The sequence below is a fragment of the Callithrix jacchus genome, chromosome 7 (assembly GCF_049354715.1).
Source record: "Callithrix jacchus isolate 240 chromosome 7, calJac240_pri, whole genome shotgun sequence".
Taxonomy (NCBI): domain Eukaryota; kingdom Metazoa; phylum Chordata; class Mammalia; order Primates; family Cebidae; genus Callithrix; species Callithrix jacchus.
In genome coordinates this window covers 88,094,730-88,118,763 of record NC_133508.1, presented here as the reverse complement: position 1 = coordinate 88,118,763, position 24,034 = coordinate 88,094,730, and the positions used below count along the sequence as shown (strand labels likewise).

At 44.5% G+C, this 24,034-nt stretch overlaps 1 protein-coding gene, 1 long non-coding RNA gene and 1 other non-coding gene across 3 annotated transcripts in view; 2 read left to right on the top strand and 1 right to left on the bottom strand.

The window, feature by feature from the left end:
- RNF11 (ring finger protein 11) overlaps positions 1 to 2,122 on the bottom strand; it is a 32,720-nt gene extending 30,598 nt beyond the window's left edge. Inside the window, exon 1 of the mRNA XM_017974716.4 lies at positions 1,539 to 2,122. Coding sequence (XP_017830205.1) covers positions 1,539 to 1,661 — 123 coding nt within the window. The 5' untranslated portion in view covers positions 1,662 to 2,122. The remainder of the gene's footprint in view (positions 1 to 1,538) is intronic.
- The window catches only part of LOC144576996 (uncharacterized), a 108,499-nt gene continuing 85,478 nt past the window's right edge, over positions 1,014 to 24,034 (top strand). Inside the window, exon 1 of the long non-coding RNA XR_013520061.1 lies at positions 1,014 to 1,100. This is a non-coding gene — a long non-coding RNA (uncharacterized LOC144576996). The remainder of the gene's footprint in view (positions 1,101 to 24,034) is intronic.
- LOC118143517 (small nucleolar RNA U13) lies at positions 7,102 to 7,205 on the top strand. Its single transcript, XR_004727719.1, has one exon. It is a non-coding gene; the product is annotated as a small nucleolar RNA U13 (small nucleolar RNA).

The window sequence follows — 24,034 nt, the reverse complement described above, 5'->3', positions numbered from 1 at the left end:
CTCATCATTTATCTCCCAGTTACTACCTACTGAGGCAGATGTAAGGGATACAACAGCAAACCAGAAACAGATTCCCTACCTTCACGCAGCTTGCACTGAAAAAGGCGAATACAAAAATGAGACACACATCTCACAAAGATAGAACATTAAAGTGTTATAGATATTACTTATGGAAGTGTAGTGGTTTCAGTGGGGACACAAACAAGGGATTCGGGCTGGGAGGGAAGGGAATGCTGGGACTTCAGACACAAAAGCTTGAGTTCTCAAAGAGGATTAGATGTCCACCTGGTTGACCTGGGGGAAGGGCTCCAAGCAGAGAGCAACTGAAGCAAAACAAAGGTGTGAAGAGCCTGGTGTATTTGGTAGGCCTAGAATCTAGAACGTAATAGAGAGAAGCCATGGAGGCTTCTGTATGCCACAATCAAGACTGGACTTTACTGGTATACATGAAATGCCCCAGAAGAATTATATTCAGAAAATCGGCATATATGATCAGGTTTTTCTGGTGTGACGAGACACTGGTTTACACAGGAATGAGAAAACACTAGGTAATGATGTCACCACATGAAACAAAGGAGAATGCCCAGTCAGAAAACTAAACTCTTCAGGAAAAAATTAAGTACTACTACTGAAGCCCTCTGAAAGATTGTATTCAATATCATCTAAAATGAAAAAAGTACAGGAAATGTTTTTACATATATATTATGGATTAAACATCCACATACCTATTTTGAGTTTAAGAATTAGTCATTCTAATTCTGTAACACATCTGGGACTAATGATTGTTGTACAAAAAGCAGTAAAATCTATTTAGGAGTCTTTGATACAAAGGGAGAACACCACGAGTAACCGAAGGAATTTCCCGTCAGGTTTAAAGGTTTCCAAAGTTCAAGCTAATCAAGTTTTCTTAAGTCAGCACGTTTAAAAGGTGTGTCATATGGGTGGAGCAAAAGGAGGAGGGATTAAAATTTATATACATGTATATATATATAAACAAGTAGCCTGATGTCGCTAGGGCTAAAATCACTTGGAGATCCGTCTCCGAAGCTGAGGGAGAAATGAAGACCTGCCAGATCCAATTAACAAAGACGAAGGAGGGGGTAAGAGGATGACCACACATGAAAACATAAATGGGGCGGGGTGGGGGGGTAGTGCTTGGCAACCACCTATCCAGAACCCATAATCCAGTTGGCGGTGCGACGAGGAAATCACACGATTCAGACATAAAGGCAGGAAAATGTCACTCCCAAACTCCACAAGCGAACCACCAGACACTGGCCTAGGGGATGTGATCACGTTCTCTGATCCCAGAACTCAAGGGCAGAGGGTACCATCCCCACACGGTGCCCGAGGGGAGGCGAAGAACCAACCCTATTCTGCGAACAGAGAGCAAATGTCCTCAGATCCAGCCCTAAGGGGGTCAATGCCGCCCAGGCCAGGCCTTGCCGAAGCCAGGGGCAGAGACCGCCCGAAGCCCCCACAGTCTCAGCCAGAGCTGCCTCTACTCCTCGCTCCCTCCAACACACACCCTCCCCTACCTGATATGGCGGCGGCGGCTCCTGATCCGGCTCCGTTCCCTCACCAAAGCTAGCCCGGTCGGACTGAGACTCGTGAAGGAGGGAGATGTCATCCGAGGTGGGGGATTTGAGGCAGTTCCCCATCTTCCGGAGCTGCGGTGCGTGATCTGGGGGAGGATAAAGCAGCGGTGGGGTCGTTCGCAAGCTCCGCGGTCAGCCTCGGTCGGCGAGGTGGGGTCGGGCGGCAGGCCGGGGATCAGGCGCAGGTGATTCCACCGCCCCGCGGTGCCGCCGAGGGGCCGCTCATGCCAGCCCCCGGAGGTGGGGGCTCAAGGCTGGGCCGCGGGCTCCGCTGGGGTCGCGGCGGTTGCCTCCTGCGAGGCGGCGATGGGGGGGGGGGCGGGGAGACGAAGCACTTCCCCACCCCGCCCCCCCGCGGGGCGGCGGCGGCCACGGAGCTGCTGGGCCTAATCCAGGTCAGGAGGGGGGGGCGCGGCCGTCGCGGCTGCCTCAGCTGCTGCCTCAGCTGCTGCTGCCCCCGCCGACGCCGGAGCCACGGCCGCGGGCCTCATCCTACTCCGCCTCAGCGCGGCGGCAGCAACCACAACGAGGCAGGCTCAGACCCTACGTCATCGCGCCGTGCGTGCTCTAGTCCCGCCCCCGGCGCCAGGGGGCGAGGGTGGCTCCGGCGGCTCCCATCCCCCTCCGCCCCCAGCAGCTGTTCCTGGGGCTGCGTCAATTTTCGCTTCTCTCTGACTGCTTGGCTCCGTACCCGTCCCCGAAACCAATCTCCCATCTCCGGCACCTCACCACATACACTGCGCCCGCCCGGTCTGGGTCTCAGTTCTTACCTGTGCAGTGTCTGACAGTCTTCTCAGTACCCTTTGACAAGCGGTCTATTTATATAAACCCATATCGGAATGAATCAGTCCCAAGATTAAAATATTAAAAGTCGTCCCCTTTATCCCTTCAAAATAAAGTCCTAGCTCGTTAATGAACCCTCCTTACCGCTCCAATCACTTCCTTATCCTCCCACATCACAGCCAGAGAGATTCTTCTTCCAGTTGTGTATTAGATTGTTCCATTTCTTTCCAGTCCAAGCACCGAAGTCCAAGCCACCATCATCCCTCACCCACTCTTCTGCAGTAGACTCTCAGCTGCTCCTGAGTTGATCATTGCCCACATCCAATCCACTGTTTGCAGAGTTGAGAGTTATCTTTTTAAAATTTAAATTGGATCATGTTATTCTCCTGTTAAAACCTTCAATGTCTCCTCAAGGCTGTCCTTAAAACAATCCTTAAGCAGGACACGGTGCCTCAAGCCTGTGATCACAAACTTTGGGAGGCAGAGGCGGGCGGATCATGAGGTCAGGAGATAGAGACCATCCTGGCTAACGCAGTGAAACACCGTCTCCACTAAAAATGCAAAAAAATAGCCGGGCATGGTGGCGCGCGCCTGTAGTCCCAGCTACTCGGGAGGCTGAGGCAGGAGAATCGCTTGAACCCGGAAGGCAGAGGGGTTTACAAATCCGACTCCCTTTTCTTTTCTTTTTTTTTTTTTTTTTAATTTTTTATTGGATTATAGGTTTTGGGGTACATGAGCAGAGCATGCAAGACAGTTGCATAGGTACACACATGGCAGTGTGCTTTGCTTTTCTTCTCCCCTTCACCCACATTTGGCATTTCTCCCCAGGCTATCCCTCCCCACCTCCCCCTCCCACTAGCCCTCCCCTTTTCCCCCCAATAGACCCCAGTGTTTAGTACTCCCCTTTCTGTGTCCATGTGTTCTCATTTTTCATCACCCACCTATGAGCATTAGCAGCATTGTCCCCTCCTTCACAAATTCTAAACTCGGCTCTCTAAAGTGATGTTCGTTATCTGGAAGACTATTGGCTCTGCCTGGGGCCTTTGTTTCTCTCACAGAAACCAACTTCTCCCCAATCCCAAACTTTCTGCTTCTTGGGCGGACACAACTTCATTTCCCCTGGGGAGCCTCACCTTACCCTCCAGTCTGAGTTAGTCGCTTCCTCTGCGTTCTCAGACCCTGAGCTTTTCTCTGTCACAGCCTGATCAAGCTGAATCATCTGTCCCTCTGTGCAAGGCTGGCACACTGCCCAAGGTAGAGTATGCTCTCTCCTTGGTTGAATGAACAGCTCAAACAACATATGCAAAAGAAGGAAGCAAGAAGGATGACAGTGCTACTGATAGACCTTCATTCAGCAGGTGGATCTTGACTGCCTTTCGTTTTATTCACCATTTACTGACTTTGCGTGTGCATGTGCATACCAGACTCCACGCTAAGCACTGGGGAAAATAATGATCACACCTGGATTGTTCCTGATAGAACCCAGAGACCACCTGGGAAGACAAGTAATAAGATTAGTCATAAATCCACACCCTGCCACGGCCCCCAAGGTTTTTAGAGGAACCAGTAGACAGCGATTAGTTCATTTGGGTGAGGAACAGAAAGAATTCTTAGAGGTAGGGCTATATTAAACCCTTATGGGTCTGAGCACTCTTACTCTGCAGTCTCTATTCTATGAAGTCACTTTCTTATTTAAATGCACTGAAATTCAATACTAAATATCACCTTTTTGATATAAAATTTTTGAAAAGACTTATAATTTTTGGGCCGGGCATGGCAGCTCATGTCTGTAATCCCAGCACTTAGGGAGGTCGAGGGTGGGCAGATTACTTGAGGTCAGGGGTTCGAGACCAGGCTGGCCAAGATGTTGAAACCCCATCTCTACTAAAAATATAAAAACTAGCCAGGTGTGGTGGTGCATGCCTGTAGTCCCAGCTACTTGGGAGACTGAGGCAGCCAGATAGCTTGAACCGTGGAGGTGGAGGTTGCAGTGCAGTGAGCTGAGATTGTGTCACTCTGCTCTAGCCTGGGTGAGGGAGTAAGGCTCAGTCTCACACACACACACAAAAAAAAAGAAGGAAGGAAGAGAGAGAGAAAGAGAGAAAGGAAAGGAAAGAAAAGGAAAAAGGAAAGGAAAGGATTAGGATTCATGATTTTGGTTTTGGAATTGTTGGGCTTCCAGGAAACTCATTTAATTTATGACTGGCTAAATTTACCAGAAATTGGAGGTACTCTGAAATTTTTGCAAAGTGAGAAAATGTACCCCACAAATTATTTTCACACCTAATGAAATTTTTATAAATAAAAATTATTTGACATAATATTTACACAGTGCTAGAATTTGTAGACATAGTTTCTTTGTGTTTGGAGACAGGGTCTCACGGTGTCACCCAGGCTGGCTCAATTGAGGCTCACTGCAGCCTCAACCTCCTGGGCTCAGGTGAGCCTCCTGCCTTGGCCCTCTCTAGTAACTAGAACTACAGGTGTATGCCACCATGCCCTGCATATATATTTTTTTTTTTTTGTAGAGACAAGGTCTTGCCATGTTGCCCAGAGTGGTCTCAAACTCCTGGGCTCAAGCGATCCTCCCACCTCAGTCTCCCAAGTTGCTGGGATTACAGGTGTGAGCCACTGTACGCCTGGCCAGACATAGTTTTATTTATTTATTTTATTTTCATTTTTATTTTTTGAGACAGAGTTTCGCTTGTGTTGCACAGGCTAGAGTGCAATGGTGCAATCTCGGCTCGCTGCAACTTCCACCTCCCTGATTCTCCTGCCTCAGCCTCCTGAGTAGCTGGGATTACAGGCACCTGCCCCCATACCTGGCTAATTTTTTGTATTTTTACTAGAGACAGAATTTCACCATGTTGGCCAGGCTGGTCTCAGACTCCTGACCTCAGGTGATCCACCCACCTCAGCCTCCCAAAGTGCTGGGATTTACAGGTGCGAGCCACCTCACCAGGCCAGATTTGTTTTTTAAAGTTTGTTTCATACTTCTTTCCACAGTGGATAACACTGACACAAGCCCTTGAAAAGTCCTATGGCACCTTATGAAAAGAAGTGATATCACTAAGTCTAAAACTTGCTTGGTTGTTTGCCAGAGATGAGAGGAGCATTTGAAGCCTGTTAATGGTTTGTTCATGGTCGCTGCCTTCAAATAGCTCAAAGTCAAGTAAATGAGACAAGTTGGTGAACAATTAGCAGGACTACATTCAGACCTTTATTCTACCTTTATTTTTAATGCTAATTAAATGATCTTTTGCTTCCATGAGCATGTACACACACACACACACACACACACACACACACACACATATATATTTATCACTGCCTCACAAAGGTACAGCTTTAGACCTCTGTGCCTGGTGAGAGAATAACTGTTACATATTCCCCTGAACTCAGGGGAAATGATATTTTAGAAAAGGTGAATGGTTATTGACCATTATTTCATTGTGGATGAGTAAAACACCAGCTACAATTTAAAAAAAAATAGTCTTTTTTTTTGAGATGGCATCTCACTCTGTCACATAGGCTGGAATGCAGTGGCACAATCTTGTCTCACTGCAATCTCCACTTCCTGGGTTCAAGTGATTCTCGAGCCTCAGCCTCCCGAGTAGCTGGAATTACAGGCAGGTGCCACCGTGCCCAGCTAATTTTTTGAATTTTTATTAGAGATGGTATTTCACCATGTTGGTCAGGCTGGTCTTGAACTCCTGACCTCAAATGATCCACCCGCCTTGGCCTCCCAAAGTGCAGGGATTACAGGCATTAGCTACCACACCCGGCCATGTGGTCTTGATAATAATGAATAAAACTACTACAATAAAATAGTATATTTATGTAGTGCTTCCTATGTGTCAAGCACTATCCTAGGTGCTTTACTTCTGTTCATTTAATGCTAATTAAGTAATCTACAGAGTGACTAGGGCCTAACACAAAGTCATGGCTCTTTTGGATACTCTCAAACTAATCAGATGTGAAAATGATATTGTTTTTGGCTCAAGTTGAATAATAACCATCATAGTAAATACCTATAAAACACTCTCTGTATGACAGCATGTGTTTTATTTGTCCTTTCTAGTAATCCGTTCAACCCTGAAGACTCTATGAAATGGACACTACTGATATTCCCCATATTACAGATGATGTAAGATATAAACAGATGTGCTAGTACTAGCTCATATGAGCCAATTGTTAAAATTTTGGGGATTGTGTGACCTAGTTGTTAAATATAGTTATCATTAAAAATTACATTATATAAACTCACAGTTAAATAGGTATATTAAAGACAAACATAATAAATACCCCAAACTTGTGGCTTTCAAACTACTTTACTATATTTCATTAATATCTGTGTTATTGAGGTTATTTCCTTCTACTGTATCTCTGTGGTAGAAATACTTTATAATGACAGGCCACTGAACATCTCTCCCTAATTCTGTGTTTAGTGATGCCAGATTGGTAGCTTGAAATTGCCTATGGTGACAGCATTTCTGCCTAGGAAATCAGCAAATGTTTCAGGACTTGATTAATTGTTTTGTTGATTTGATTGTTTACACTTAACTAAGTGACTCCAACTCCAGCCTGGCATTTTACATTCCAGCCACATCACAGTGCTTTCCATAGCCTCAATTTTCAGTATGCCTTTCCACCTCTATCCTCTAACCGTTTGCCGTGCTGTTCCCTTCTGTTGAAATCAAGCATCTTTTAAGATTTTTAGATCCTTTTGTAATTCATAAGCATGAAGACTTGGTATTTATGTGCATGTGTGAGATGTGCCACCCTGGAACCTTGTTACGACGTCATCACATTACAGGTCTGACTTGAAAAATTATCCTGAAATATCACTTTCTTCATGAGGTTGTCTCTGATTTCATTCAGTTGGAATATATACAATGATTAAAAATGGGATATATTATTATATTATGTATATCTACTGCTAATCATATATGAATATTTTAACACAATTAGTTTTCTTATTTTTAAATTTAATTTTACAGGCAGGGTCTCCCTCCATCACCCAGGCTGGAGTGCAGTGGAAAGATCATAGCTTACTGCAACATTGAACTCTTGGGGTCAAGCAATCCTTCTGCCTCTGCCTCCTAGGTAGCTGGGACCACAGACATATACCACAACACCTGGCTAATTTTTAAAATTTTTGTAGAGCAAGGCATGGTGGCCCACACCTGCAATCCCAGCCTCCCAAAGTGCTGGGTATACAGGCATGAGCTACCTCACCCTGCCACAGTTGTTAGTGTGTATAATCACAACTGCCATTTATTAGAAAGAATGAGACACATAAGAGACCTGGAAGGTATAGTGATAGTCATCTTTTACAGAAATGGAAATATGGCTTCAGAGAGATTAAGTAACTTGCCTGATGTCACATGGCAATTCACAGGTAAAGAGAATGGGACAAGGCTTATCTTGAATGCCTTTGGCATAAACGTGTATTCCCATGTAAGGAAGTAGCTATTCAGTGATCTTCTTCCTAACCTGGTTTTGAAAAAGAGGCCTTGGGAAGTGCCCCTAGACGAAAGAGTGTGACCTGATTATAAAACATACTTTAAAATGGAATATTGGGACCAGGCGTGGTGGGTGGCTCATGCCTGTAATCCCAGCACTTTGGGAGGCTAAGGTGGGCCAGGAGTTCGAGACTAGCCTGGCCAACATGGTGAAACCTTGTCTCTACTAAAAATACAAAAACAGCTGGATGTGGTGGGGCTTGCCTGTAGTCTCAGCTATTTGGGAGGCTGAGGCATGAGAATCGCTTGAACTTGGGAGGTGGAGGTTGCAGTGAGCTGAGATTGTGCCACTGCACTCTAGCCTGGGCAACAGAGCCAGACTCTGTCTCAAAAAAAAAAAAAAAAGAAAAGAAAGAAAAAGAGGGCACCAGGCGCAGTGGCTCATGAGGGCAGATCACTTGAGGTCAGGAGTTCGAGACCAGCGTAGCCAATGTGGTGAAACCCCATCTCTACTAAAAATACAAAAATCAGCTGGGCATGGTGGCACACACCTGTAATTCCAGCTACTCAGGAGGCTGAGGCAGGAGAATCACTTAAACCTGGGAGGCAGAGGTGGCAGTGAGCCAAATCACACCACTGCACTCCAGCATGGGTAAGACTTCATCTCAAAGAAAAAAAAAAGGTTTGAGAAACATTGGTCTAGAAAGGTTAAAAAGTCTTGGAGGAGATGATACTCAAGTTTTGTTTGAGGAGGAGGAAGAACAGCTAGGTGGGGTGGGACTGACTGTAGACAGAGGAGGACTCAGGGAAAGAGGAGAGCTTCGATGAAGGCATGTAGAGAGAAATGTCATGATACACTGGAAAACTACACATAGAACATATTTAGATTCTTGGTAACATTTAGACATCTAAAATATTAATTATGGTGATTATAGTATTCTACAGAAAAATAAGGAGTTAAAACTGCCTGTAGTTCTCTTCCTGGAGAAAATAATTATTTTTCATCTTCAGCTCCCCAAATGTGAGAAAATTTTAAAATAAAAATAAAATAAAGGAGAAGTATGTATAATTATATACATAGATGTTCACTGAAGACCATCTCAAAAATAGCTATCTGTTTAATCATAGAGAAATGATTAAGTACAGTAATCATATATTCATTCCATGAGGTTATTTTCTGAAATGGTCATACTCCACAATGTCAGTTTCTATGCTCTTACATTGCTTTGCTTTTCTTGATAACACCTGACATTTTACTATATATGAATTGTTCATTGCATGTCTCTTCCACTGGAATTAAGCTCACAGGGCAAGGGCCTTCTTTTATTCACTACTAGCAAGCCTCAGCATCTAAAATAGAGTCTAAGCTGGGCACAGTGGCTACTCAGGACACTGAAGTAGGAGGATTGCCTGAGCCCAGGAGCTGAAGGCTACGGTGAGCTATTATTCTGCCACTGCACTCTAGCCTGGGCAATAGAGAGAGACCCTATCTTCAAAAACTATATAAAAATAAAACAAGAGGCTGGGCACAGTAACTCATGCCTATAATCCCAGCACTTTAGGAGGCCAAACCAGAAGGGGTTAGAGACAAGCTTGAGCAACACAGGGAGACCCAGTCTCTACAAATAATAAAAAAAAAGTTAGTGGAGCGTAGTGGCACATGCTTGTGGTTTCAGCTACTCTGGAGGCTGAAACAGGTGGATTGTTTGAGCCCTAGAGTTTGAATCTGAGAGCTTGAGGCTGCAGTGAGCTGTGATCACACCACTGCATTCCAGCCTGGGCAACAGAGAGAGACCCTATCTCTTTATTTTATTTTATTTTTTTCTGTTGATTATGAGCTTCAATAGACCCTGTCTCAAAAGAAAAGAAAAGTCTAGCACATTGTAGGAACTGTATAATTGTTGGCTATGTGCATGAATGAAACATGAAAATTTTGTTCTTGACAGTATAGAAAAAAAAATGAAAGAAAATTTATTGGGATATAATACTTAGTTAAAAATACAGAAAATACAATGAAATGTGTTCTCTCATTAAAACAATGGAAAAATGACATGCTGATAGAGACTAGAATTGTGGAACTTAGAGACAATGTTCACCAAGGTAATACAGAAAAATCAAAATGATTCAATAGGAGAGGATTGTCAGCAATGTTCTCTTTCTTTCTCACTTAATATTATTGTTTCAAAATGGTTTTGCAATGAAAAAAATTAGAAAAATGAGGGTGAAGTTACGGATAGAATAGTATGTTTGTCAAGCTTATTTTTGACAAATGGGGCTCTGTATTCCAAGATGGGAAGGGATAGTCCTTAGTGCTTTCAGAGAAAGAAAAGTACAGAAAAGTAGAATGATTTGCTTAGTGTGTGAATAATAGGTAACAGAACACTGGGCAATTTTTGTAGAGACAGGGTTTCGCTATGTTAGCCAGCCTGGTCTCAAACTTCTAAGCTCAAGTGATCTGCCTGCCTTGGCTTCCCAAAGTGCTGGGATTATAGGCATTAGCCATCACCCCCAGTGTTCTTCATCTTTTAAAACTCAACGCTGCAGTCATTTCTCTGGGAAGCCCACCCTGATCCTCCCTCTTCCCCACTATAGGTATTTTCTAGTCACGGCTATACAGTGTTCTGCCACCATTTGGTACACTTCCCTATTAACATCTAGGATTATCTTTGAAGGTATCTACTCACCTTATTAGACTGTGGGCTATCCCAATTAGTTTTCCTTTCCCCTTGAATCTGAGCAGACTCTGTAACTGCTTTGATGAATAAAATATGACAGAAATGATGCTGTTTCAGTTTCCAAACCCAGACCCTAAAAGACTGAAAGCTTCCACATCCTATTTCCTGGAACACTGCTTCTTGGAGTCCTTAGGTGTCATGTAAGATATCTGACATTTCTTCTGGAGAGACCTCATGGATAGGCATTGAGACTAGAAGGACCGGGATGAGCCTAGCCTTCATGAGAGGATGAAGGGCCCTGCTGAGTCAGCCTTTCAATTGTCCTTGCCAATATGTCAGTCATGGAAGTGGAGCAGTCTTAGAACCTCCAGACTGTCCCAACTGCTAGCTGAATACCATCAACTGACCCCAGTTAATTCCAGGTGGAGCAGAATTGGCAATCTAAGAAGCCTCACCCCTAATATTGGCCCACAAAATTGAGAGAAATAATGCATTTTTTAAAATAAAGCAATTAAGTTTGGAGAGAGTTTGTTACACAACTGATAACTGGAACAGAATTTGATACCTGGAAATGGGGTGCTTCAGCAACTGTAACCACCCAATGGGTTCACCTTGCCCGCTGCCTAGACAGAGCCGATTTATCAAGACAGGGGAATTGCAATAGAGAAAGTGTAATTCACACAGAGTCAGCTGTGCGGAAGACTGGAGTTTTATTATTACTCAAATCAGTCTCCCCAAGCATTCAGGGATCATAGTTTTTAAGAACAACTTGGTAGGTGAGGAGAAGCCAGTGAGCTGGGAGTGCTGATTGGTCTGGTCAGAGATGAAATCATAGGGAGTTAAAGCTGTCTTCTTGCGCTGAGTCAGTTCCTGGGTGGGGGCCACAAGATCAGATGAACCATTTTATCAATCTGAGTGGTGCCAGCTGATCCATCAAGTACAGGGTCTGCAAAATATCTGAAGCACTGATCCTAGGAACAGTTTAGGGAGGGTCAGAATCTTACAGCCTCCAGCAGCAGGACTCCCAAACAATAATTTCTAATCTTGTGGTTAATCTGTTACTTCTACTTTTTGCCCAGGCAAAAAGGAGGTTTGTTTTTGGAAAGGGCTGTTATCATCTTTGTTTTAAACTATAAACCATGGCCAGGCGCAGTGGCTCATGCCTGTAATCCCAGCATTTTGGGAGACCGAGGTGGGCAGATCACTTGAGGTCAGGAGTTTGAGACCAGCCTGGCCAACATGGTGAAACCCTACCTCTACTAAAAATACAAAAATTAGCCGGGTTTGGTGGCATGCACCTGTAATCCCAGCTACTCAGGAGGCTGAGGCAGGAGAGTCACTTGAACCCACGAGGCAGAGGTTGCAGTGAGCTGAGATTGCGCCATTGCATTCCATCCTGGGTGACAGAGAAGGCTCCATCTCAAAACAAAACAAAACTATAAACCAAGTTCCTCCCAAAGTTAGTTCAGCCTATGCCCAGGAATGAATAACTAAGATATCTGACCTAACTAACTCCATCTTGCTTGGAGGTTAGAAGCAAGATGGAGTTGGTTAGGTCAGATCTCTTTCATTGTCTCAGTTACAACTTTGCAGTGGTGGTTTCACAACAACCCAAAATATATGACATTGGCTTTGGGACTGAGCAATGGGTGGAGATTTGAAGGGTCTTGAGGAGTCTATTACTGTAAGCTGGAAAGGCCTAGAGGAGATTGTTGGTGAGGACTCACTATTGGAAGCTAGAGGAAAGTTTGGCAATTGCTGTTCCTTGAGGTAACATGGGAAATAGAAAGGTACCTAATGAACTCATGGATCTGGATGGGGAGATTCCAGGCAGAACGTGCAGTGTCAGCTGGCTTTTTCCTAGTTGGCTATGATGAGATATGAGAAGGGACCAGGGTAGTATTTCTAGTTAGATAAGAATCTCAAAGAAGCTGGGCGTGGTGGTTCACACCTGTAATCCTAGCACTTTGGAAGGCCGAGGCAGGTGGATCACCTGAGGTCAGGAGTTCAAGACCAACCTGGGCAACCCGGTGAAACCCCGTCTCTACCAATTATAAAAGAAATTAGCCGGGTGTGGTGGTGCGTGCCTGTAGTCCCAGCTAACTAGGAGGCTGAGGCACGAGAATTGCTTGGACCCAGGAGGCAGAGGTTGCAGTGAGCCAAGATTGCACTACTGTAATCCAGCCTGGGCAACAGATTGAGACTCTGTCTTCAAAAAAAAAAAAAAAAAAATCAAAGGAAGAAATGGCCTTAGGGTAACAATTATGACCATAGTTTTGCCTGTAAAATGATATCACAGGGCAAAGACCAATCAAGCATGCAATGTAAAACATTTTGTTAAGATCTCAGAAAGATTTAAGTCAGTGTCTCATAGACACTTTCAAAATCATTTCTAGCCGGGTGTGGTTGCTCACACCTGTAATCCCAGCACTTTTGGAGGCCAAGGTGGGTGGATCACAGGTCAGGAGATCAAGACCATCCTGGCTAACAGGGTGAAGCCCCATCTCTATTAGAAATACAAAAATTAGCTGGGTGTGGTGATGCATGCCTGTAATCCCAGCTACTCAGGAGGCTAACGCAGAAGCATCGCTTAAACCCGGGAGGCGGTGGTTGTAGTGAGCCAAGATTGTGCCACTGCACTCCAGCCTGGGTGTTAGAGTGAGACTCCGTTTCAAAAAAAAAAAAAAAAATCATTTCCAAGGAAAAAATTCTAAGGATCTTACTTTTGTGTCTTATATACCTTCTGTGCTAAACAATTGGGTTCCTCAGAGTCTTACTGCTGTGATGCCACAGCAGCTTTACAGGGGGCTTCTTTACAAGGTAGAGAAAGGCTATTTAAAAGAGATTTGTGAGTGTGGTGCTTTGCCAATGGAGTGAAGTATAACTTGACACATGGGAGACTCCCCAAATTTTAGAAAGATTACATTGGCTTGGCCTGAAACCTACTGAGAGTACAAAATGAAGAGGTCTTTAGACCCCACCCCTGGCCTAGTAGGGCAGAAAGCAGACTAAGGAAACTGCTCAGCTACAAAAATGGGCTAGTTCTTATGGAAAAGGAGGGATGACTCAGAGGGCAGAATCAGAATTCACAGAGAATCATTTGTAGGGAGCAGAACTGGCAAAATATGCCTCGCTAGATTTCAGAATTTCTAGCACTAGTGACTGTTATGTGCTTTTGTTCCCTACAACCACCTCTTTTGTTTATCGTTTTTGTTGTTTGAGAAAGGATCTTGCTCTGTCACCTAGGCTGGGGCACAGTGGCACAATCACAACCCACCACAGCCTTGACTTTCTGGGCCTAAGTGATCCTCCTGCTGTACCCCCACCAAGTAACTGGGACCACAGATACGTGTCCCTATGCCCAGTTAATTTTTGTGTGTGTGTGTAGAGACAGAGTCTCCCTATGTTGCCCAGGCTGGTCTCAAACTCCTAGGTTCAAGGGATTATTCTTCCTTGGTCTCGCAAAGTTTTGGGATTACAGGCCAGGTGTGGTGGTTCACGACTATAATCCCCAAGCTTTGGGAGGCTGAGGCTGGTGGATCACCTGAGGTCAGGAGTTCAAGACCAGCCTGACCAACATAGTAAAACCCTGTCTCTACTAAAAATACAAAAAATTAGCCAGGTGTGGTGATGGGTGCCTATAATCCCAGCTACTCAGGAGGCTGAGGCAGGAGAATCACTTGAACCAGGGAGGTGGAGGTTGAGCCAGTATCTCACCACTGCACTCCAACCTGGGTGACAGAGGGAGACTCTGTCTCAAAAAAAAAAAAAAAAAAACAAAAACTGTTGGGATTACAGGTGTGAGCCTCCGCTCCAGCTACCACCTCTTTTGAACAGAGGTGTCTATTGCAGTTCTTATACCTTTCTCACCATTAGAGCTGGTTATGTAAGGAGGAAATAGCAGATAACTTATCTCTTTAGTTCACAAATCTTCATATTGAAAAGAACAATACTTAAGAAGCTATACCCTAGAAACTACATCTGAGGACCCGCACCTCCACAACTGAAACTTATTCAGATGATGAGATCATGGACCTTGATCCTGAGTCTGAGGCTGTAATGTGCTGAGTTTTGTTGAGTAGGTCTTTTGAAGATGTGTATATATTTTGCATGTGGTAGGAATGTAAATAATTTGAGACCAGAGGGCAGACTGTTACAGATTAAAAATGGCTGTAAATTATTTGATTCTCTTACCATTGACAGGTGGGTGAGAGTATCAAAAAATGTCTCCTCTTGAGTCTGGGTGGCCTCTGTGATTGCTTTGACCGGTAGAATACTGCAAAAGTATTCTATTAACTAGAAGTAAACTGTGCTAATTTCCAAGCCTAGGAAATTCAGACTGGTAACTACTATTTCGTGTCTCTTGGGAACACTGTCTCTTGAAGCCTACCACCTACTCTGCTGGAGGGATCTATATGGAGAACTAGAGGGGCCTAAATGAAGCTAGCCTTCCAGCCATTCCTGCCAAGGCTTAAGGCATGTGAGTGAAGGCTCAAGGCGTGTGAGTGAATACCATTGAGTGACTCCAGCTAACTTCATGTGGAACACCAGAAGTGACTAGCCTAGCCCTGACTGAATACCTGACCCACAAAATTATGAGCAATAATAAAATGGTTGTTGGGTTAAGCCACTAAGCTTTAGGGTAGTTTGTTACACAGCAGTAAATGACTGAAATACTGTATGATTTTGGGTCAGCATCTCCTCTCTGGAACTACTTCCCCAACTTCAGCAGTGTTAGGCTAGGTTAGGTGAACTCTAAGGGCCTTTAAAGCTCTGATTTTTCAGTTTCAGTGAAGACTAGTTGAAATAGGTTGGACTACTTCAGATGGCATGTAGACATTTGTTGGATGACCAGAGGAACATAGAATTTATATAACTAAGTATGCAGGCTGGGTGTGTTGGCACATTCCTGTAATCCCAACACTTTGGGAGGCTGAAGTGGGCAGACCAGGAATTTACGACCAGCCTGGGCAAGATGGTGAAACCCCATTTCTACAAAAATTACAAAAATTAACTGGGCATGGTGGTGCACACCTGTAGTCCCAGCTACTTGGAAGGCCGAGGTGGGAGGATTGCTTGAGCCTGGGAGGCAGAGGTTACAGTGAACTGAGATCGAGCCACTGCACTCCAGCCTGGGAGACAGAATAAGACCCTGTCTCAAAAAAAAAAAAAGTATCCAATAAATATTTTAATGAGGATGAAACAGAGCTGAGTAAGTAGAAGGGAAGGGAAGGAGACTTTAGGAAGAATGAACAGCATGTGCGGACTCAAAAGCCTGAAAAGTTTAGGAAATTGTAATAATTTCAGAATTGTTGAAGTAACAAGTACAAGAGAGAATGGGGAAGATGACGCTGGAAAGTTAGGCAAGGGCCGGGTTGTGAAGAGACTTGTGTGCCTAGCTGAGTGTTTTAGGCTTTATTTGTAGACCATGAGAGTGCCATTGAACACAAAATTGTCATTAAATTATCTAATCAGAAAAGCTATATTATATAAAATGTGTATATATATACACACACACATATATATGTATCATGTATATATATATATTGTAAGGCCAGTTGCCTTGCCGGGAGGTTGGACACACCCACCTCTGCACCCAGCACCAGGCTCCGCACTTGGCACCTAGCTCTGCTGCATGGCTCCCCTGGAAGGCTCCAGCTGATGCAAGGCTCCTGGTTGGCTCTCCCACTGGAAAACCTGCCCAACAACCCGCTAACCAATAGTGGCCTGCCCCTTCTTAATCCCGCTGGAGTTAATCAGAGCACCCAGCTGTTGCTCGTTCCTTCTAGCCATAAAAACCCCACGCCCCAGGAAGTTGGCGCCACTTCCCTGGCCCCTTTCTCTGGGACCATGGAACCTCGCCCGGGAGCTGAATAAATTGGATTTTCATTTTCTTATACTGGCCTCAGTTTCCTCATTTTAAACTCGGCAATAAACCTTACATATATAGTTTTCATTTTTGAGGCAGAGTCTTGCACTGTCACCCAGGTTGGAGTGCGGTGGCATGATCTAGGCTCACTGCAACCTCTGCCTCCCTTGTTCAAGTAATTCTCATGCCTCAGCTTCCTGAGTGGTGGGATTACAGGTGCGAACCACCATGCCTGGCTACTTTTTGTATTTTTAGTAGAGGTGGGGTTTCACCATGTTGGCCAGGCTGGTCTTGAACTCCAGGCCTCAAGTGATCTGCCCGTCTTGGCCTCCTAAAGTGCTAGGATAACAGATGTGAGCCACCATGCCTGGTCATAGTTTTTTCCCCCCCGAGACAGAGTCTCGCACTGTCGCCAGGATGGAGTGTGGTGGCTCTATCTTGGCTCACTGCAACCTCCGCTTCCCAGGTTCAAGCAATTCTCCTGCCTCAGCCTCCTGACTAGCTGGGATTACAGGCTCACACTGCCACCCGGCCTGACAAATCTTTGTATTTTTAGTGGAGATGGGATTTCACCATCTCTACTTGCCCAGCAGCTTGCCCAGCAGCTCAGGAGGCTGGGGTAGAAGGATTGTTTGAGCCCAGGAGCTTGAGGCTGCTATGAGCTATGATCATGCCACTGCATTCCAGCCTGGGTGACACAGTGAGACTTTGTCTCTACAAAAAGAAAAAAATGCTGGGCTCGGTGGCTCATGCCTGTAATCCCAGCACTTTGGGAGGCCAAGGTGGGCAGATCATGAGGTCAGGAGATCAAGGCCATCCTGGCCAACATGGTGAAAACTTGTCGCTACTAAAAATACAAAAATTAGCTGGGCATGGTGGCATGTACCTGTAATCCCAGCTACTTGGGAGGCTGAGATAGGAGAATGACTTGAACCAGGTAGTTGAAGGTTGCAGTGAGCTGAGATGGCGCCACTGCACTCCAGCCTAGGGACAGAGTGAGACGTGATCTCAAAACAAAAACAAAAGCCTTGAATAGTAAATATGACCTCATTTTAAACAAATAATTTTTGAACACATTCTATCTTCCAGAAATTGTATGAAGAGATGTGAAAGTAAATATTATAAGCAGTATAAACTATGAATGTATTGTGGTAGAAATGATTAATTTTCTTTCTTTTTTTTTTTAATTTTTATTGCATTTTAGGTTTTGGGGTACATGAGCAGAGCATGCAAGACAGTTGCGTAGGTACACACATGGCAGTGTGTTTTGCTTCCTTCCTCCCCTTCACCCACATTTGGCATTTCTCCCCAGGCTATCCCTCCCCACCTCCCTCTCCCACTGGCCCTCCCCTTTTTTCCCCAATAGTCCCCAGTGTTTAGTACTCCCCTCCCAAAATGATTAATTTTCTTTGGGGAAATAAGAAAAGCTTCTCAGGACATTTATGTATTTCTTTATTCGTTATTAATTTATCATTATTTTAAATCAGAGCTAACATTCATTGAGCTCTAATCAGATGCCTGGCATTGTTCTAAATGTTTTACATGTATTATTTGGTTTATGACCTACAACAACTCTAAGAAGTAGGTACTTTTGGGCTGGGTGAGGTGGCTCACGCCTGTACTCCTAGCACTTTGGGAGGCCCGGGCAGGCAGATCACGAGGTGAGGAGTTCAATACCAGCCTGACCAACGTGGTGAAACCCTGTTTCTACTAAAAACACAAAAATTAGCCAGACACCTGTAATCCCAGCTACTCAGGAGGCTGAAGCAAAAGAATCTCTTGAACCCTGGAGGCAGAGGTTGCAGTGAGCTGAGATTTCGCCATTGCACTTCAGCCTGGGTGACAAAGAGACACTCCGTTTAAAAAAAAAAAAGTAAGTCTTATTATTTCCCACATTATATACATGAGGAAACTAAAGTAAAGAGAGTTGAAGTAACTTGCCCGAGGTCACCAATTAAGTAATCCTGGATTGGACCCAGGTGCACCAGACATCATGATTTTAACCATTAGGAGGAACATTTCAACTGGATCTTTTTCTTTTTCTTTTTTTTCTCACTGTGAAACTGCAGTAAAATAAACTGAGACTTTTTTTTTTTGAGGCTGGTCTCACTCTGTCGCTCAGGCTGGAGTGTACTTCTCAGGTTCAAGTAATCCCCCTGCCTCAGCCTCCAGAGTAGCTGGGACTGCAGGCTCAGGCTACCATGCCCAGCTAATTTTTATATTAGTGCCCAGCCTAAACTGGTCTTAAAAATAGAAGACTTGGGCTGGGCACAGTGGCTCACGCCTATAATCTCAGCACTTTGAGAGTCTGGGGGTGGCGGATCACTTGAGATCAAGAGTATGAGATCAGCCTGGCCAACATAGCAAAACTCTGACTCCGCTAAAAAAAAAAAAATACAAAAATTAGCCAGGCATGGTGGCATGTACCTATACTCCCAGCTACTTGGGAGGCTGAGGCAGGAGAATTGCTTGAATCTGGGAGACAGAGGTTGCAGGGAGCCAAGAAGGTGCCACTGCACTCCAGCCTGGGTGACAGAGTGACACTTGTCTCAAAAAATAAAAAATAAAATAAAAAGGAGAGACAGAAGACTGGCGGGCCAAGGGGCATTTTAGAGAGAAAAACACATGCAAATATTTGATGACGTGGAAGTTCACTGTGTTCTAAGAATAACATTCAGGGAAGCTGAAATTTGAGAAAGTGTGTGTGTGTGTGTGTGTGTGTGTGTGTGTGTGTTGGGAAGTAGTTTGGAGCCAGTTAATGGAGGACCTTGAATACTAGACAAAGGAGTTTGGACTTGATCCAGTAGGCTGTGGGGAGCCACTGAAGTTGTTGTTTTTCTTAATCAAGAGAGTGATATGATTAGGTCTATGTTTTAGAAACAGCAATCTGGTGGCAAGGGGCAATGGACTAATGGAAGAGGCTGGAGACAGAGAAAAGGTAATTAGGACTCAGTTGCAATGGTTTAATATTGGGGCCTGAACTAGGATGGTGGCAGTGGGAATCAATGAATGCATGGCCTAGTGCTTATTTTTATAGCTAATATATATTTCCTATGGGACATTCTATTTTGAAAGATTATTCAGTGATGCCTCTTTTTTGCTTGGAGAGGCTTGGGTTAAAAAGCTCATTTTTATTATTTGAAAGGTCAGGAACTCTGCCTACAACTCAGTGGTCCTTCTCACAGAGTAAATCAGATACACTGAGGCTTAAGGGGTCAAGGGAAACCTCCTCTCTGCCCTCCAAAATTTCACTGAAGAATCAGCTCACCAAAGGCAGATTAATTGGAGAAAAAGCATACACATTTATTTAATGTGAATACATGGGGAGGACATAGGGTGATTGCTCACCCTGCAGTGTGATTCAGAACCTTGCACAGCATTCTGACAAAACAGGCTGTGAGAGGGGGAAGAGGAATTCCATAGAGGACATTACCAGGGAGAATAAATGGATCAGGGAGCAGAGATTAACTTGTGCAGAGATTAACTTCACATTATCTTGTGAAGGGGTAGCTTCAGGTGTGGTTACATTCTCAGTCTTATAGGAAAGAAAAAATAATTGTTCCTTTTGGAGCGTCTGGCTGTTAGGCAGATAGAGACTTTGGGAGAGACAGTGTATGTGCACGTCAAGGGAAGGTCAGAAAGACCTTGCAGCTTCTTCAGTTCAGCATGTCAAAATGCCCTATATTTGTGGTATTGGTTTCCCTAGAAGTTTTACACACTAAAAGCTGCTCATATCAGAAGATGACATCGCAGATGGGCTTTCAAACAGAAGAAAAACAAAGGCTAATGTTTGGTACGATCTGTAAACCAGTTTCCTTAGAGTATAGAGGGCAGTCAGGGGAGTTGCCTGGATGTAAGACTTAAACCATCTTCAGTTAAAGTGGAAGTAGACGCTGGCAATCCGACAGATTTTTCTTGCCTGTAGTTTGTATGTCACAACATATAAGCTTCAGCTTGGAGGGCCTCAGGAAAGACAGTAGTGATTATATTGCGTCCAAGTCAGAAAAGTGGAAGACAAATTTGGAAATGTTAGTATAGGGACTTATAGCTAGGAAAGAATGTATGATTTAGTCTATATTGTAGGCAAATAACAAAAATTTACAATGAACAGGGCTAGAATCAAATCGTGGGTGGACTATAGTTTTCTTCTAAAACATAATTTTTCTTTTAAAATGTAATTTTTCTCTCTCTAGTTTCACATTTTAGCAAGGATGAATCATATCATAGCAGGACCAATTTATTCGCAAAGTAAGTTTTAGTCTTGGCTGGGTGCAGTGGCTCACTCCTGTAATCCCAGCACAATGTGAGGCCAAGGTGGGCAGATCAGGAGGTCAGGAGATCAAGACCATCCTGGCTAACACAGTGAAAACCCGTCTCTACTAAATATACAAAAAATCAGCTGGGTGTGGTGGCACATGCCTGTAGTCCCAGCTACTTAGGAGACTGAGGCAGGAGAATCACTTGAACCTGGGAGGCAGAGGTTGCAGAGAGCCGAGACAGCGCCACTGCACTCTAGCCTGGATGACAGAAGGAGACTGTCTCAAAAAAGTTTTAGTATTCTTATACTTGGCCTAATTATTTGCATCAAGTGCAGCAAGAATAGTGATTGGCCATATAGGTTCTTTTAAATTGGCTTTGCTAGAACTTTTTTCTCCTTCCTTTTTTTTTTTTTTTTGAGACAGAGTTTTACAGGGTTTCACCATGTTGGCCATGATCTCCTGACCTCGTGATCCACCCACCTTGGCCTCCCAAAGTGCTGGGATTACAGGCATGAGCCACCGAGCCCAGCATTTTTTTCTTTTTGTAGAGACAAAGTCTCACTGTGTCACCCAGGCTGTAATGCGGTGGCATGATCATAGCTCATAGCAGCCTCAAGCTCCTGGGCTCAAACAGTCCTTTTACCCCAGCCTCCTGAGGTTCTGGGCTAATCTCGAACTCTTGGACTCACCCACCTCGGCCTCCCAAAGTGCTGGATTACAGGCGCTGGCCACCGTGCCTAGCCAGAAAGTGACATTCTTTTCTTGCTGCCAGGACAGAAAACTTGTAAAGGAGCTGCACAGACAAGATACCATGCCAGTCTTCTCAGACTTTTTATTGGCTCTCTAAAGTCAACTTCTAGTCCTTTAAAGTATTCTTAAAAATATTTAAAAAGTTATTATTTTTCTTTTCTTCTTTTTTTTTGAGATGGAGTTTTGCTCTGTCGCCCAGGCTGGAGTGCAATGGTGCAATTTGAGCTCACTGCAGCCTCTACCTCCAGAGTTCAAGTGATTCTCCTGCCTCAGCCTTCCAGTAGCTGGGATTACAGGCACATTGCCACCACACCTGGCTAATTTTTGAATTTTTTTTTTTTTTGAGACGGAGTTTCGCTGTTTTTATCCAGACTGTTGTGCAATGGCACGATCTCGGCTCACTGCAACCTCTGCTTTCTGGGTTCAAGCAATTCTCCTGCCTCAGCCTTCTGAGTAGCTGGGACTACAGGTGCGCACCACCACACCCAGCTAATTTTTGTATTTTTACTAGAGACAGGGTTTCACCATGTTGCCCATACTGGTCTTGAACTCCTGACCTCAAGTGATCTGCCTACCTCGGCCTCCCAAAGTGCTGGGATTACAGGCATGAGCCACTGTGCCCAGACTTATTTTTCTTTTTGAGACAGGGTCTCAATCTTTCACCCAGGCTGGAGTGCAGTAGCATGATCATGGTTCACTGCAGCCTCAAACTCCTAGACTCAAGTGATCTTCCCACCTCTGCCTCCTGAGTAGCTGGGACCATCCGCATGTGCCACGGTGCTCAGCTATTTTTAAATTTTTTTTTGTAGAGATGAGATCTCACTTTGTTGCCCAGGCTGGTCTCAAACTCCTGGGTTCCAGTGATCATCCTGCTTGCCCTCTCAAAGTGCTGGGATTACAAGTATGAGCCACCATGCCCAGCCTAAATTATTTTTTGAGTAGACATTGGGTCTCCCTATGTTGCTTAGGCTGGTCTTGAACTCCTGATCTCATGTGATTGTGCTGACTCAGCCTCCCAAAGGGATTACAGGCATGGGCCCATGCCTGGCCTTAACTTCTATTCCTTAAAGCAGTCTGGGCATATCTAAAAATATGCTATTCTTATCAAAGCCTTGGTAAATCCAGTGTCTCCAATTGTGTCCTATTACAAAATAAAACAGATTCCTATTGAGTTTATGCAAATAACTGTATGGCAATAAATTAAGGATATTCATGGCCGGGTGCAGTGGCTCATGCCTGTAATTTCAGCACTTTGGGAGGCCGAGGAGGGCGGATCACCTGAGGTCAGGAGTTTGAGACTAGCTTGGCCAACATGGCAAAACATGTTTCTACTAAAAATATAAAAATTAGTCAGGCATGGTGGTGTGCACCTGTAGTCCCAGCTACTCAGGAGGCTGAGGCAGGAGAATCACTTGAACCCGGGAGGCGGAGGTGGCAATGAGCCGAGGTTACGCCATTGCACTGCAGCCTGGGCGACAGAATAAGACACCGTCTCAAAAAACAAAACAAAACAAAACGAAAGTCCCAGCTACTTGGGAGGCTGAGGCTGGAGAATCGCTTGAACCCTGGAGGAGGAGTGAGCCGAGGTGGCACCACTGTACTCCAGCCTGGACAACAGAGTAAAACTCCATCACCAAAAAAAAAAAAAAAAAAAAAAAAAAGCAAAGCTATGATTGTCTATTGATGACAAAAGTCTTAGATTAGCTATGGCTAAAGACACAATTGATTAGGAAATTTGATAATCTTGGCAGGGCATGGTGGCTCATGCCTATAATCCCAGCACTTTGGGAGGCTGAGGCTGGTGGATCACTGGAGGTCAGGAGTTCAAGACCAGACTGGTCAACGTTGTGAAACCTGTCTCTGCTAAAAAAATACAAAAATTAGCCAGGTGTGGTGGCCAGTGCCTGTAATCCCAGCTACTTGGGAGGCTAAGGCAGGGAGAATTGCTTGAACCCTGGAGGTGGAGATTGCAGTGAGCCAAGATGTGCCATTGCACTCCAGCCTGGGCAACAGAGCTAGACTCCGTCTCAAAAAAAGAAGAAGAAATTTGCTTACCTCTGTGGCATGTAACAATTTAACATACTAATCACAATTATTACTGATAACACATACTGACATACCAGAATCTTAGGAATCTCATGGAATTCTGGAACACATATTAATAATACAGTTATACAAAAATAACCTGAAGAAAGTTTTTTTTTTTGAGACAGAGTCTCGCTTTGTCACCCAGGCTGGAGCAATGGCACAATCTTGGCTCACTGCAACCTCTGCCTCCTAGGTTCAAGCAATTCTCCTGTCTCAGCCTCCTGAGTAGCTGGGATGACAGGTGCCCACCACCACAACCTGCTAATTTTTGTATTTTTAGTAGATATGGGGTTTCACCATGTTGGCCAGGTTTCTCTCAAACTCCTGACTTCAGGTGATCTACCCACAGCCTCCCAAAGTGCTGGGATAACAGGTGTAAGCCACCATGCCCAGCCAACCTGAAGAAGGTTTAACACCATTTCATATTCAACAATGCTTCCTGTGTGACTTTTACATACCAAGTAAGCCTGATATGGACTTCTGGGGCCCTAATATCCAAAAAAATTAGCTTGAGGTCGAAAGTCTGAAAAAAGTTTGTCAAATGGCA